General features: G+C 38.1%; 1 protein-coding gene across 4 annotated transcripts in view; it reads right to left on the bottom strand.

Annotated features, from left to right (window-relative positions):
- The window catches only part of BCAS3 (BCAS3 microtubule associated cell migration factor), a 355,971-nt gene that overhangs the window by 276,464 nt on the left and 62,382 nt on the right, over nt 1-17,125 (bottom strand). For all 4 annotated transcript variants that reach the window (XM_034068741.1, XM_034068742.1, XM_034068743.1 and 1 more), the window contains exons 10-12: nt 13,172-13,248; nt 11,349-11,432; nt 4,930-5,100 (exon numbers count right to left, since the gene is read on the bottom strand). In XM_034068741.1, coding sequence (XP_033924632.1) covers nt 4,930-5,100; nt 11,349-11,432; nt 13,172-13,248 — 332 coding nt within the window. The remainder of the gene's footprint in view (nt 1-4,929; nt 5,101-11,348; nt 11,433-13,171; nt 13,249-17,125) is intronic.

Below are 17,125 nucleotides of genomic sequence, written 5' to 3'. Positions count from 1 at the left end.
AAACATCAGTGGAAAAGGGCTAAAAGTGATAGATCTGTGGCATTAACTACTGCACTCCTTTTAATAGAATCCAGCATAAACTCAAACCAGCCTTGTGCTCAGCCTGAACCATTTATCTGAGACAAAAATGTCTTCTTGACAAAAAACAGATCCCCTTTAATAAAAGTAAGGCAGACAGTATTATGCTCTGAGGGAATCCTGTTGCTCTTTTTATATTTATATATAAAAAGGATTCTTCTGTAATACACGTAGATATAAAAAGTGAAGAAAATTGATGCCAAATATATGAGCATCAGAACATCAGATTAGCCTTTGTGAAAGCTGTTCTCAAAATAAAAGCACTGGTGTTAATGACAGTGAAATTACACATGTAGTTAAAGTTTTATTATTGAACATGCTTTATTCTCTTAGCTTCTTTCTGCTTCAGACCAAAGTTTCACAACAATTCCTGCTCCCGATAAGCAACTTTATTTGGTTCAATTGTTATTAACTCCTTTCTAAAGGAAAATGAACTTTTGAAACTGCAGCAGTCTGCAGGGTTTTGTCTGAAAATTCCTTCTTAATGCAATAAAAACTTAATAGGCAACAGGGAAAAAAAAGCAAGCACCAATCACATTTGAAAACATGAAAAGATCAACACGCGATCTTGGGTTTGTATGTTGTTTCTCAAAGATTTCCTCAGGTATTTGCCTGAATCTTGGATGATCTGTGAAAGCAACACTGTGATATCGCATCAATCACAGCGCTCTATCGAAAGCACTGAGAATCAAGTTTTGTCTTTTCAAATGACCACATATTTCTCTGTCAAGTAAATGTTAGATGTTTAACAGATTTACATTCAGGCACAAAACTGGCGGCTTTGGAGGAAGGTCATTATTGCAGCCTACACGTGGGTGGCCGAGTTGATGAATTAATTAAGAATACAGAAACAAAGGTCGAAAGAAAATCATTTTTCTTTAAAACTCAAGCCACTAAAGGCTTACACATTTAATCCCAATGACTGGAAAAGAGGACATCTGCACAGCTTTTGTTTTACCCATTTCAACTAATTAACAGATTCAAATAAATAGTCATTACATCTAGCTGAAAAGTTCGCTAACACTTCATTAGAAGGCAGTTTAAACAAGCACACAACCTTGTTAACATATTTTGGTTTGCCACAAAGTTACTTGGGCATCTTGATAACTATTTTTACTCCCGTTACAAACACATCACGACAGCCAACTTCAATAATTCTACATTCCTTTGCATTTCTTTAACTGTCTCATAATTCACATTTTCTTAAAGTACCACTGATTATGAAAGTAGGAGCTATTATACAACTGATGGGTAAGAGATTTTACTACAGTATCTACATTCAAAAGGCTTCTTAAAAAGATTTTCCCTACAGATTTAATCCTGCAAGATTACATTAGAAGATTTCTTTGGTCTTTAACTGTATATTTTTCAGTGGTGAGAGAGCATTTCAACCTCTGCACAGTACATTTAATGAAATACACTGAGCTCTGTCTCACATTCTTTATATTGCTACCTTTTAAATGGCAAATATAATAAAAATTAGGGAAAACACAGAGCTGTAGTTAGTCCTTCTGGCTTATGTCCAAAATATGTCCCTTAATTATCCTACTGCCAAATAAATCTGTATGTTTGTACACACGCACAGAGCAGCTCACTCCTGTAAACCTGTGTTGCTATGCTCAAAGTAAATGGATAGGCACATGCATCATTATTTTGCAAGCCTTTACATAGATATACTTAACAACAAAACCTCAACTGCTTCCCCACTGAAAAGAAGTCTTTATTTCTCCTTCAAAAGGACATGCCTGCTCGTCTTAAGATTTACTGGCCTCTTCTTCCATTTTCTTTCTCTTTTTAAAGCAGACTGCTTCCATTTATTTTTTTTACTATTCGTTATGTTAAGACATATTTTATTACTTGGAAATTTCATCACAACACCCAAATTCTTAGTCAGGCTATGCAGGTAGATGGAAATCTTTAGTGACCTGAAGGAGGTGAGGTATTCCTCTTACATTAGGAGCTCGCTGACGATAAGAAAACAACTCCTTTCTGCTTCTGAAACTCCCCTCATTTACGATCAGGCTGACAACCTCTGAAAACCATGCACACATACAAGTATAGTTACATTGTTGCTAGAAAAATCTCTAATGAAAGTGATTTCAAACTGTGAATTCAGCCCAGAAAACACAAGTAGGCACTACTAATTGTTGTGGTTTCCCAGTCAGTTTAGGAAGACTGATGCCTGTAACGGGCACTACCATCCAGTAGCATCCCTATCCAGCAGCAGTGAATATTCCAAACCAGGAGGAAGCAAGAATGCCACTAAGTGTCTCTTTGTTCCCACCCAGATCTCTTATTTCTCCCTGAAATCTGAAAACTGGGATTATAAACCAATAATTTTAGAAAAATCACTGCCACCCATCAGCAAGAAAACTGAGATTAAACTATGCCATGCTGCTGAACAGCACACACTTTATCTTCAATGCAGGTGAGGCTGAACTCTGCATTACTCAATCCCCTCAATCACTCTTCTATTTCAACCAGCATGTCAGTAACAGTGTACTTTGGGTGACCACTATCAGCAAACCAATTTACCACAGAGGAGTAAAATAATTACAGAAATTAATACAATGAGGAAAAACCTGTGGGGCTCAAAGAGCCGTAGAGATTTCAAACCAGCACGATGCTCCACCATGAGCTTATAGTGAAACCTACGAGCAAGCACATTTAGCTCAGTGAAATGACTCACATCATTCAAAAGTCAGGCTGGCTAAATTGCTTTCTTGAGCTGAAGCTTCACTCAGTTATGCTATAAAAGCCAGCCAGGCCTGCCCAGCCAGCACAAAGAGGTGCCATCTGAACTAGAATGCCTTTTCTTGCAGGTTTGCCTGCTTCTATCAGCACACAGACATAGGATCCCTGCCAGGCACCTCAGGACGAGGCAGCTCACACAGCTGCCAAAATCATGTTCCAATGGAACTGTGTGCACAGAAACTTATGTTCCCACCTGGCTGGAGTGATGGACAAGAACTCGGTGGGGACACGTGACACTCCTTGCATTACAAGGTTCTTTACTGGGGCAGTGTCCAAGAAGAGGCTTTATTGAAACCATGTACAAATTGTATTTGGTTTTAATCAACTTTCCTTTTGTGAAACGCACATATCTGTAAGAACTGATTGTTAAGAAATCTTCTGTACCATGAAATTCTAACAATGCAAATGAAAGGTGATTTTTCCTGGGGAACCTTCCCCCCCCCCCAAGCTAATCCTGAAAGTAAATCTCAGCACTGACAATAAAAGATGAATTTTAAAACTCCAGATGACAACAATATGAACATAAGGCACAGAAACAACTCAGGTGTGTAAATTAGAGCCTTTTTCCCTACTGATTCAAGACAAAAATTATTTCCCTGGAACTGATGGCTTATTTATGTTACAGCAGCACTATTTGGACAAGGCGAGCGTTATCATTTTTACAACTACTTTTCCATAGTGCCCTTTAGGCTTGATAGCTCCCTACTATTGCAAAGGTCAGAGGACAAGTTCATAAAACCTCTAAATCACACATAACAAGCCTTAAAAACCTAAGATACATCTTTTTTTTTCCCCCTAGGCCCATGCAGAAGAATCAAAGCCCAGACAATGACCACCACAAGTAATGACCGCATTAAACACGGCTTCATGAGAAATTGATGAAGCAAAATTTTTCCTTCTTTTCTTTCTTTCTAGCAGTATAAGAAGAGCCGAAATAACCTTTTTTTTCCCCCAGGAAATGAAAACAAACCCCAGTGGCCAAAACCCTGATTTTAAGACCTTAAGTAAAATAAATTCCTTTCTTTATTCTCCTCCTCTTTTCGCTTTTTCTCCTGTTTTAATTTGCAAGAAAAGGCCTTTAACGTTATATGAACAATCTACTTTCAATGTAACGTTACTTGGCTAAGTACTTCCACAGCTAGCTCTCAGGAACAACCACAGCTCAAGCAGCAGACTGGGGTTTTTGTTTGGTTTGCTTGTTTTCAAGTAAGATAGTCTATGTTCCTTTCATGTCAGAAAAGAGCTTCCCTGCTGATTTGTCATTAATACTTATTCACTTACCTGCAGTAAGCATCATAAAAGCAGGGGAAAAGAAAAGAAACGTTTTTTCCTTTTTTCTTAAATTCAATAAATGTGAATGTTAGTCTGGTTTACAGACTGGTTACACAATAATGCAGTGCGTGGGAGTCCTGCAAAAACACCCATTCCAGGACCTTCACTTCAACATTAACTGACTGTCAAGAACAAACAAACAGACATGGCTATCCCCTCTGTCCTAAGGACAGCTCAAAACAGCTTCAAGTCTGTGGGATAATGGCGTGGATTTTTTAACAAATGATTCTGCCTGGCGCACTGTCCTGTGTGTTATTAGTACAAGAGTACATAGCATATGCCTCACAAACCAGCATCACACTTGATTACACTTTAGTTTTGAAAAGTCTGTAAAATCAGAAGCTTTTATACTTAATATCCAGCTCCACTCATCATTTTTTTAAACTGGAATTCAACAATTCACCGTATTTCTAGACGAGCACATTTTCCAGACACATTCTATATTAATAAATATAATCAGACTACATATACATTTCAACTGATCAGCGTAAATCAACGTCAATTATGAACAAGTGTTAGTGAGACAAAATGTGACACTTCACACTTGATCTTGTCAAAGTGTCACATAAATACGTTCTAAGGACAATATATATTCTGGCTTAATTTCAGTCCCAAATAGGACTTTATCACAGCTGTGTGTGTCTGTAAAAGTTTTTGCCCTAGCAAAAATCTCATCTATTTTTCATTTTGTAAAGCATAAACCACATTTTCCTGCGATGTTTGTGACAATGAATGCACATTCTGTTTCGGTGCAAACTGTATTACCTGCCCTTCTGCAACTGTCTCTGTGTCAATGATGGTGATGATTCCGGGCACCAGAGGACTTCGACGGATGTTGCTATGAGCTAGAATTTCTTCTTCAGTTGCTCCTGAGGGCAGCGTCCCTGTCAGCTGTGTAACTACTTTCCCAACCATCGTAAGTCCAGTCTTTATCGTCTATAAAAAGAAAGAGAACCAATAAATAATGTTTAAAGTTGGTTTATGGATCTCTCTTGAATTTTTTATATAACAACAATATGAATATATGATCGTGCACACCAACAGCAGACAAAAGAAATATTTTAATAAGTGATACATAAGCTGCAAAAGGCTGTACAGAAAGAAACAGCTTGAAAAAATTTAGCATCCTATTGATTTGAAGTATTCACCTGTATTTTGCAATTAAGCTTCCAAAACAGTCTTAAAAAAAAGAAATATTCTAATGTCATCTAAATGTTATTTTTTTCTTTCTTTAACATTGTTATTTAGTTATTCCAGGAGGCACAGAGCATAGATAGTTGTAAGAATCACATGGAGAAGCCAAGATGAGTGCGTGCGGAGGGCAATGTTAAACACACAAATACTTATAGCCGCTAATGCTTAATGCTGAAATAGTTACGTCTTCTGCACATCTGCAAGAGACACAGAATTGGGTCTTTGATAGATATGACAGACACATTGATTTGTTTCTCAGCAATTATGCCTTTTGCAGCACTAAAACTGAATACGGGACTGAAACCCAGCAAAATTACAAATGCCATCCTCAAGGTACTAGAAAGGACAGCTCTGTACAAAGTAGACCCATATCCCATTACAAATAATGTGACTTTCCACAGTCCGCATGTTTTCCAGATGGGGGTTTCAAAACATATTCACTGCACCAGCTTTTATAATCTAAAGATGCTGAAGACTGTTTTTTATGTTGATTTTATGCAGAGAAAGAGTAAGGGTACCCACAGTAGGAGAGGCAGAGATTTAAAGAAAAACAACCCGAACTACAACTTTAAACATTTTCTCCTTGAATCAAGGACTGTGCCTTATTTGCCTAGAAAGACTTGAGCAGATTTATTATGCAATATAAATAAGAAATAGCAAAAGAGATCAGAACGGAATGACACTATAACAAGCCAATTCTTAACTAAAAAGACAAGCTAAGCTGCCTGCTAAATTGAAAAGGAAAAAAACCGTACACATCACAGGCTGAAACCAAGAAGCAGCCACAAATCAATTGCAACTGCTTTGTTTAGTGCTAAAATCTCAAACTGCAGTGATTAGAAAACACATTAGTGTTCATCAATTAGCAGCCAAACGTTTGTTTTAATAATTCATAGGAAATGACTTACACAAAGTCTGTTAGTGTGTTGTCAGGAAAACCTCTGAAGGGCCAACAGAATTAGGCGCCACACTGTATTGATGGCAAGATCTAGCCAGGAAGCCTGATTAACCTCTGAGATGCCTCAGCTGATGTACTTACCCCATTAATGCTAATGGAGATACTACCACTTAAAATCGAGCCGTGCCTTTATCACAGGAATGTCTTTGGGGTTTAAAGTCTTTAGTAATATCCTGCCATTTGTTTCTTATTATTTCTTTTTATACTCAGGGACAACAAATGAGAATAAAACTAATTTTAACAGCTGCAAATCCAGAAGACTGAAAAATGTAACAAAGCAGATAATGATATCCAAGGGACAGATCTAAATCAACCCCAGTGCCATCGCAGGAATGCATTTCAACTTTCCTTACAGAACCTGACAAGGCAGTTTTCTGGCCAATAGATAAAATCATATAAAATGATAGTTTATGCAGCAGGAAGAGAAATTGGTATAGGAATACTATATGGCAAAATACTATATGGCAAGTTAAAAGACCAAGAATTGTAATTTGCCTATTTTAGAAAATATCCTTAATATTATAACAAAAGAAATCAGATGACAAAGTGCCCATTATAAATTTATAGCGCTCTAGCAAAAAATTAACATGCTTATCTAGCAAAATGAATTAGTGCTACATGTTTGTGACTGCGGGACTACTGAGGAGGAATAGGTGAACAAAGACATGGCTGAGGCCATTAGCTCAGAAATATCAGTGCAAAACCATTACAGCACTCACTGCTTTGTGCTATGTGTATATTTGCAAAAACTTCCCTGGTAATCTTTAACCTTTCCCATGCCATATCAGCTGTCCCCTCTATCCATTAGAGCTAATGACCTTGCTCTCACATAAGCTGTTAGTACTCATTAAGAAGTTATCAGGTAACAAGAGAAAACAGATGCAGCCTTTGCTAAATCACTTTACCACTATAGGATTAAAAGATATGGAGAAAGAATCAACTAAAGAAGTTATGAGGTGAGAAGAACTTGGTTTATAATTTGATGCTAGACATTTGACAGACCAAATACATTTTAAATGGAATAGGTTAAAGTTTGCACTGTCCCAGTTCCTTTGTCAATGATGGGAACCTGCCAATGCAAACTTCTTCATAAATGAAAATATTAGATCCAGTTTCTCTTATAAGCAACAATGTACATTGCGCACACACACAAGTTATTTGTATGCTCACATGTACGCTCTCTACTTAAAAATAAGACTGTTCACATTCCTTCAAATAGAAAGCCATATTTAATTAAAATAAATGTACACACTCATACCTCATCTAATTGAAAAATAAGTAGAACTTTAATTAAAACTAAAATGCATCATTCAGTGCCTGTTAGTCTGTTCTGTTCCAACAAAGTTCTGCTGTTCTTTTAGTGACTAACCAATATTTGTTCCTGTTTCTCATAATAAACACATTTGACACAATATATTTGTTTACAAATGAAAAATCTATAGAAAGCAGAAAGAGCTCCAAAAGACGTGCCCTGGTAGAGAGCAATATGAGGTACTCGTGGTTAGTTTGACCAAAGTGAGCACACGATTGATTACAGATTCATGTTCAAAGTAAATGTTTGCTGAAATGCTTGTGCTTCACAAAGATGTTTCCCTTCCCTGCTCTTGCTGTCGGTTCTGATAGGATAGGGAAGAAACCTCTTAGAAAATTCATCTTGAACAGCATGGCCAGTTTGATCACTTGGATATGTTAGGATAGGGAAGGTCTGCATGAGCACACCTCATACAGAGAGTGAGCTGCAACTGACTCCCGCAGGGACATGGTGAGATCAAACCTCTCTTCAGCGAGACATAGGAGAAAAAACAAGCATGGAGACATGAGAACATCTTTGCCTAATTCCCCTTCCTTGCTGCATCCAAGATGAATAAATACAAATAACTATAACAAGCAATTTTACATTTGGACACTTATTTCAAACCAGTCACCTGAATGTTCTCCCATCACTAATACTGTAAAGTAATACTGGTGTTTATTCTGAAAGACATCCTATAGCCATTCTACTGTGTTTTTCAGTAGAGTGAAAAGAATCTTTACACTATGAGGAAGAATATTATCATGGTTTTCAAACACATCTATTCCTCTCTTTGTTCAGGATTTGCCTGAACTGGAATCTTGACACGCTTTCTATTTCCAGAAATGTTCTGCTTAGTCAAATTAAAGAGATTATCAGAGCCTTTCAGAATACCAACAGCCAGAAAGGCACCAAACAGATGTGAGGAAATGAAAATAAGAGATTGAGTTGGAAAAAATGCATGGGCTTTTCCAGCAACAGCAGAAAGCATCAATTCCATGTTCAAAATAAAATCCTTCCAGAAAGTACCAAAGCAAATGGGAAGATGACATAAAGGAATTCTCCCTAATGTCACCAGAATAACAAGAGTTTTGGCACCAGTAAACACACTCCAACATGGTCACAATTTTGACCTTGGTACTCATTACTCAGGTAATAGGGAGCTTCTGAGCATGCAGTTATTTGATTACAGAAGAAGTGTATTTGCTGCATCAGCTACGGCACACAGCAGAACTCCACACTGAGGACAAACCCACCAGGACATTCAAAACCATTTCTCATCAAAGGGAATACCACTAAAGTAAATATTCTGTACTGCCACTGAGACCTTCTACAGAGGATCTGAAAGGTAATTCTCTAAAGTGACCCTGTTGAAATTACTCTTTTCTCTCAGCTTTATCTTTCTGCTTTATGTGAAGGTTCTTTCACTTCCTTCAATAAGAAACTGGAACCCAGAAAAAAGGCTGTAACCCAAGATAATCTGACAAAACAAGAACTTTTATGGAACCACTTTTGAACCAAAGAGCAGCAGTGCACGTAACAGAAAAGGACATCCACTTTCAAAAAAGCTAAAACCTCTGCTGATCAAAGCAAATGAATTACAAACCCTTGCAGGCTGATAAGATAGAACAGCAGTAGAGGTTTATAAATGAGGACTTACTTAAGCAAGGAGTGAAGTTTATGGTGAGGTAATGAGATGGGCAAAGAGCAACAGATATCTGGAGTATATTATTTGCCAACAAGACAGTCAGCATTCAGTTATCAGAGATGAAAACACACTAGATAGTGAGCCAAGATTCAATGAAATCAGTAATAAATCAAACATTTCAGATTTAGTGTTACACACTCAGGTATGAATAACAAATTAACATAGTAAGGCTGGGATATACTCAAATATTTAAAAACTATATTAGTATTTATCTATTACAGCAACATCTAAAAGCCAGTAGCAAGCAAAAGCAACGTGCTATACAGAATACAAATTACTATAGAGATTGTGTCCTTATGATAATCTGTTTTCCTAACTTTCACTACCACCTTATCTCTGTACAGAGGCCAACAATCTTTCCTCTCCTATGATTATAAACACATTTTATCTTATTGATGCAACAGCACTACTTCGGTGTTTGCATACGTTCAGCTTAACGTGGGATTTTCTAGACAATGATCCTTGCCTAGTACTGCTTAGCAGGTAAGGTCACCATCTTGGTCCTAACTGGCTTTAAAACCTAATTATCCAGAGTCTTTAGGGCTAAGGACTCTGAAAGATCATAGAATTGTCCTCTTTTAGGTTTTTTTAGGCTGTTGAAACAGATTACACAGAATAGTGCTTAGCCTTTGATACCGAATGGAATGCTCTGACAATCACTAGATGCTTTAAGAAAGCTTTGGCCTGTTTGTTCCTCTTCAGCTATGAGCAGGCTTGGCTTTGGCAGCACAGTGTTCAGTTTGTAAGATTTTACCACATCTGACCAAAAGTGATCACGCCAAACCAGTTGTTTTCTCAGACTTATCTGTGATATAAACCCCATGTGATTGATGCTGAGATTGAAGGAGTTGGGGGAGATTTTCCCCTTCTGGTTTGTTTTTTTCCTGCTATTGAAAGTATGCAAAGAGACAGAGCAAATTTCAGATGCCTTCAGAACAGCAGCAATTCAAGTTCTCCTCAGCAATGTACAAAACTTGTGATTTTTCTCCTCCTCCAGCCACAATGAGATGGTGTCCAAAGCTATGCTAATAGAATCTGTTTGTTTTCATGTTTTGTTTTCACATGAAATACCATGCCCTGTGTCTCTCTTTGTGGGTTCTTCTAACTGTTGTTTTCTTCAGTGACGCTGAGCTTTCTGTTCTGCGCTGTCATTTAATTCCTATTATTAGATTTGTTTTGTTGTGCATATCAGAAATGAAAAGGCTGGTGGTTACACTGAAAGCTTGTAATCAGCACGAAGTTTGCCAGACGGTGCCAAAACTCACTTTGTGAGTGCGTGTATGTGAGAAAGGAATTACTTGGCAAAATGTTGCAGGCAAGTCCTTAAGGAAAGGAGGAGGTTATGGGGATAGTAAAACAACAGTTCCACATACTCTTTGGCTCACTTAAGATTTTTCCAAGCCATGGTCGTCTTTTGATACTATAAAACCCTAGACATTTCTCTGAAAAGGGAGGGATATTATAATGTCATCTGTACTAAGAAACCTAGGCAGTGCAACCTTTCTGTAAACAGTCATTAATAAACTCTAACCTTCAAAGAAAGCTGCCAAGTAATTAATTAGCTCCAGTGCTGTGCTGTCATCCTTCGGAGAGATTAAAACACATAATGCTAGTGTGATTGAGTCCAAAAAGCATCAAGCACTTGTAAAGTCAGCTTTCAAGATGCTAAAAGTCTAATAATTCACGAGTGATTTCTAATCATGTAAGCTTATAATATTATGAACAGCCATTATGCAAAACCATTTTACTATGATTTTCTATTATCAGAGGTCACTAATACAAATAGCTCCTTGTAATACATGAAATTTAAAACAGGCAGTTCAGAAGGACAGGAATACTTTGGAAAAACAACAGCTACTCAGAGATCTGCAGGATCAGGACCACGGGCAAGCTGCTAATGGTAGCATGTTTCTTACTGTGTTTTCCTCTTGTGTGAATGGGGGGGGAGGCGATGACACACTGTACAATTCAGCAGGGAAACCTAATAATTATCTTACATGCTACCCTCTCCCAGCAGCAGATGATGTACTCACTTTGGCAGCACTAATGACTGTGGCAGTGTAAGACTGAATGTTGTCTCCACAGGCTCCACCACGGGATTGATGGCATCGGATCAGCTACAAGAAGAAAGACAGCAACCGAGTAACTACTATTAAACTACACAAACCCATAACCCATTACCATAGCTCTTATTTATCATGTACAGTGGTGTGTTTTTTCCTACAAATAGCAAAAAGCCCTGCTGAGACACTTAACCCCTTTTTATAATCTTCTGGGTGCCACCCAGACTGTCGCGTCCTCAACTCCAGTTTTCAATTACAAGATGAGTAGTCACTAAGAATTCATAAACTTTGAAATGGTGGGATTGTTGGTCTGGCAGCAATACCACAAATAAATTTAAATAAATATAATCAAAAGCTTTAGCCATGTATATGTAACATTAAATATCAGCCATTCTAAGAATCCGAGTGTGGCTTTCCCCTCCTTTTTATGACTAGCGAGCAAAGAAATGACAAAGGAAAATAGCTACTTTAAACTTCACGTTTAACAGAATGTACATGGGGTTTACTCAGTATTGCCTTCCTTTCCAATTAATAAATCAAAACAAGACTCTTCTACCTGCCATCAACCCACCAAAATAATTTTTGCCTTTGAATTCTAACTAACAATACAATCTGTGTGTTTCTGACTAAATAAAATGGCAAAAGACCTCTATAGATAATGGTTGTTGTACACAGAACATGCTGCCCATTTAAACTGTTTTAGCTAAAAGAAAATTAAATATTGCTGTAAAATGCTTTTATTTCAACACCTTCCTGCTTAAATTTCATTATTTAAATAAAAATAGCTAAACTAGGGAGAAAGGGGCAGTCCGCAGTGAATATACCTGGGAACACACAAGCCATTGAAATTCCTTTTGTGATACAATTCTTTTGCTGATCAGTGGCTTATATATTTGGCAGCAGGACTTCTTTAAAATCCAGGCTGACTGGTTAAGTTTTACACAGAGCCACTTAGGCATGGCATTAAAGGAAAGGCAGGCCTGAATGTGGAGAGAAATCAGTTGTGCTTGAAAAGGTGTAACAAGAAATACATTTCTCAAGTCTGCCTCTGACAATTTCTGGTTCAGCTCTAGAAGCAGCTATTCCAGCCACAGGTGGAAGGGAGAAAGAGCATCTGCTTCGAAATAAAAAGCATAAGAAGCTGAATTTAAAGTCTTCAAACACTTTAAATACACAACCATTACTCTGGCCTAGGGCTGGGTAAAAAAAGTGGCAATTTTTTTGCTTGGGATCTATTTTCTTGCCTTCAGAAGTAAGAAAAATTGTGACAGTTTCATTTTTTTCCTATTATTTCCAGCAAATACACGAAAAAGTGGCCATTTGAATGTTATTTCCTAATCTACGAAGTGTGCTGCTTTATTGTTTCAGAGAAACCCACCATGTCTGTCCAAACTCAGTTTCCCCAAGTAGAATTCAGGAATCCTCACATGCCCACCTTTCAGAAGGGTCTATAATTAGGTGCTTTAAAATTAAAGTGAAAATGGGTTATTGAGGGACCCCACTGAACACACATGTTGAGAGTGGTCTTCGCTGCCTGTTACTTACATGTTTCTGCCTTCCAAGTTAATGAGCTTAAATCAAATGTACAGAGTAAAGATGGGACATGCATGAACACCAAAGCACAGTGCGGGGCAAAGATCAGGTCTGCCATCATTATGCAACTTCTCTTACAGATCATTTTTCTCACATAGCTGTTTTCTGAGACTTTTTCTCCCCCCCCCCCCATATATATAAAACCAGAATGGAATCTAGAACCAAAGAGAAGTATTCTTCTAAATGAAACCTTTCCTTACCTTATTTTCTGCATAAGCAAGCCAACGGCTTCCAAGCGCAATAGGGTTCATGTTTGGCCCTGGGCAAGGATAGCAGCCTGCAAAGTTTTAAAAGGCAACATTAAGAAATATCTTAATGACTTTGTATAAAGAATTTTATGTATTGCCAAGAAAACAAAAAGGCTAAACAAAAACCTTCCAATTGCCAATATCACTCAGTAAATGCTTGCATTTTTGTTCCTGAAGATAAGACTGTGGTTAGACGAGCTATTCTGAACAGTTAATTACGTGTAAATACTTGTTTCTCCTTATGTTTGCATTTTTTTAATGCCATTTTGATACAGCGGGTGAGGGGAATATTCAAGTTTGACTGGATTGGTTCTGTATCTTCTCGTTTTAATTAACTTGACTGACATCTCTCTATTGGTCAACAGTTACAGTTCACTGCAAGCTCTTCCAGATTTTTGTGGTAAGAGAGGGTGTATTATGCTGTTAGTTTTGTTTTTAATAATTCTATAAGCAAGCTCTTAGCCTGTGAAGATACTTCTGCAACCACTAAACTTTACACAGTGAGAACTGGTAATTCCTTTCAAATCAGTGACAAAGTTTCTGTGTTCACCTGCTTTTCATTACCTTTACATTATCGTTAAAACCAGATTTATACGTGAACACGGAATAGCAAACAATTTCTGAGGATTAAAAGGTGAAAATACCTACAATAGAAAGCTGATGAAAGTAACAGTGAACAAAAATACGTCAGGGCTTAAAATGAATCGGGCCCATGTTAATTACCATTTAAAATATTAGAAGTCTGAATTAAAAGACTAAATGATTTTTTAGAAACCTCCCCAAATAACAGCCCAGAATTAACTGTTAAAATTAAAACCACAGAATTTGAAATTCTAGAAAACAATCTGATAATGCTTGAATAAAATGGAAAGCTTAAGTGAACTACAACTAGAAGTAGCACGGTGAATGTCACCCTAACTGCTGTTACTGTTCTATTTCCATGTCCTGCCTCCCCTCCTTTGTTTTTCATCATTTTAGATTAAGCAATTTCAGATGGGTGGCTGCTCTCTCCAAATCAGTCTGTAACCTTTGCCTGTGTTCAGCACTCAAATCCTACTATTTATCTGTATTTCTGTATTCCAGCCCTGGCACTGCAAACACGCTGCATGGTTCCAGCAGCCTGATTTCAGTGGCATCCCTTTGTCAGGGGAAGAGCCTGAAAGTTCAGATCCTGAAGTCCCAAAGATAGAGCCACAAAACTGTTTACTAATTAGGGCCCTGATAAGAAGATTTGAGCTTGAGTGTTCGAACTTCACGTAGTAAACTGGGATCATCGGCTGTGTATGTAACATCATTTACTAGACTTAAATCTAGTCTGGTACACTAAAACATATATATATATATGTATATATATGTGAAAAAATACTGCATATTGGGGGGAGAATGGATGGAAGGAGGGGACTATCAAGCAAATGGTTAATCTCCGTTTTCATCAGTTCTTACTCTAATACAAACAATGTAGTAATTCATATTCTCTCACTGGTTGGCCAAGAAACAAACTGTTTAAAAACATATAGACATGTGTGTCTAATTTAAAGGAGCCCTGGTTGGCTGATCCTGCAGCAGAGGCCAAAGGAGCACTGAGATCAGGCAAACAGCATTTTAGAACACGTACAACCAACAACTGCCATTTATCATCTAACTTATTACACTGCATTCTGAGAAGCAACATGAAGACGCAGCCATCTATGCTTCTATTTCCTCAAAGCCTCTCACATTAGACTCTTGATACTCATCTGCCAACCATGGCGAAATAAAGCAAACCTATTCACCACCTTCTTCTTCCAAGTATCAGGGTCTTTTTGCATGGGTCCCAAAATGGTCCAGAAGATGTAGTGAGGACAACAGACTTTTCATTTAATGGCGTTATTTTAAATGCTTGCAAAACAGTGAGAAAGGCGTGTGGGAAGGTGGTTATCACAGCACGTAGGTGTAAGTTTAAACTGGCATTTGACAACATTGAAAGACACATTTGAAAGCACTTTGTCGGGCACATGCAGAAACAGCTGCTCTCCTGTTCCTGCTGTCACACATAAACAGCTATTTCATTTTTCTGAGTGGAGCAGCAAGGGTATTGCAAAATTCGAAAGATCATAGCAAGCTATTTCAAAGGTCATAAAGCAATGGAAGGAGAAAAGCAGCAATTCATCCAATTAAATCCATCTCAGGCCAGGAAAGCAAAACCAAGTCAGTATTTTGTAAGGCCTTATCGCTGCCTTGATCTCAGGAAGGAAAACAAATTCTGAAGAGATGATGCCACAATTGTTATTGCATTCCAGAAGTGCATAAAATGTGGGTAGCCAGAGCCTCTTAAGGAACAAAGCAAGCAAAAAAAAGGTTGTAAATACAACCTTTGGTTGTAAATACAAACATGTTCTTCCGATGACACTATAGATCAGGCCCAGTAAGGTTTTAATGCTGACTTCTGCTTCCGCAATTCTTAACTGGGTCAGTAAAGGCATTCAGGTCCCCCAAACTTCATTTATTTCTTTCCTTTTATGTATGAAATATAGCATTAAAAGCTGTCAGATTATAGCCCTCAGCATATAACTTTCTACGGTGACTTTTCAATCAGTCCTTTGGTTTCCCAAACTCTGCAAGCAACTCCTAACATCCTCATGGCAGAAAACAAAGGAGTACCAGCATTAGATGCACTGCAGGGACAAAGCCCAAGCAATTCGACACTGTGAAACAACATGAAACATCTTGCTTGGAAAATGAAGCTGTTCTCAGTTACTTCAGTGAACTGAATTTAATGAAGACCTACAAAAAGTATTATTCTTCAAATCAAAAACAATCAAATCAAAGTCACTTAGAAAAACTGCAACTGGCCTCACCAAGCCTGCTCTAGGCAGTTTGTTCCATAAACTGGACTCAGGCAATCAGACACAGCTCCACACACAAATCAGCTAATTCTAATAATAACCTCCACAGAGGTCAACAATTCAACTCAGTACTAAACTCTCTTCTCCGATAAGAAGAACAGTGTAAAAAAGGAGCTATTTCCTCCCTTTCTTTTCTTTGCAAGTCTCTGCACTATGGAAACTTGCGGCAGCACTAGGATAAACAAAGGGTTATACTTTATGGGAAGGAAAAACAAATTGTTTTTCTGCTTTCCAAAAAACCAGCTGGAGTCAGCAGAACATCATCTACCAGGCAAATGAAACGACAGACCCAGCGTGACCCATCCAGCTCGGCCATCCAATCGTTACCAGCCTCACTCTCTTAAAGATTAACTTCCATCTCTACGAAAACTTCAAAACAACAGAGGAAAAATCCATTCTAAGCAATAACAGCAGCAACTTTAGCATGTTTACAATAGGAATGGACATAATGAGAATGAGAACGAACTGTCAAGAAGAACAAAGTTTCCAAGTTTTAATGACAGTATGGAGAGGTCATCCAAGCAGAGATCACCCAGGGAAAGTCCTTCCAAAAGTACAGCGAACCAAGCAAGTACGAAGCAACATTTGATCTTGGAATAAGCATTGCTGGGACTATCACCCACAAAGGCATAGGTGAAAACCTACTGAGTCCACAGTTACTCTCTCCCTCTGTGCTTCATAGGGGCACACTGAGAAAAAGCACCACTCCAAAGCTGTGAGAGGCAAATAGGAAAATGCCATCTTGAAAACTGGAATCAAAGTGCAAGCTTTTCTGCTGACCTGATTATGTTCCTATGCCCAAGAACTCCAACTAGTGCTGGCCTGAGCAGCATTGATAAGTGAGAAATGAGGTCTAGGCACCCTCCAACCAGGGACCTGGATAGCAGCTGCGGATTTCATGGGTGGCACTTGGTAACTCACGTTCTGTGCCTTGGTTTTCCCATTTCCAAGATGAAAGTGTTCCCTATGTCAAACCAGCACTGTTAAGCATTACAATTCCCTAGTTTCTTTCCCCCCCACT

This window comes from Melopsittacus undulatus, chromosome 13 (genome assembly GCF_012275295.1).
Source record: "Melopsittacus undulatus isolate bMelUnd1 chromosome 13, bMelUnd1.mat.Z, whole genome shotgun sequence".
In the NCBI taxonomy this organism is placed as follows: Eukaryota; Metazoa; Chordata; class Aves; order Psittaciformes; family Psittaculidae; genus Melopsittacus; species Melopsittacus undulatus.
This window is presented reverse-complemented; position numbering and strand designations above follow the sequence as displayed.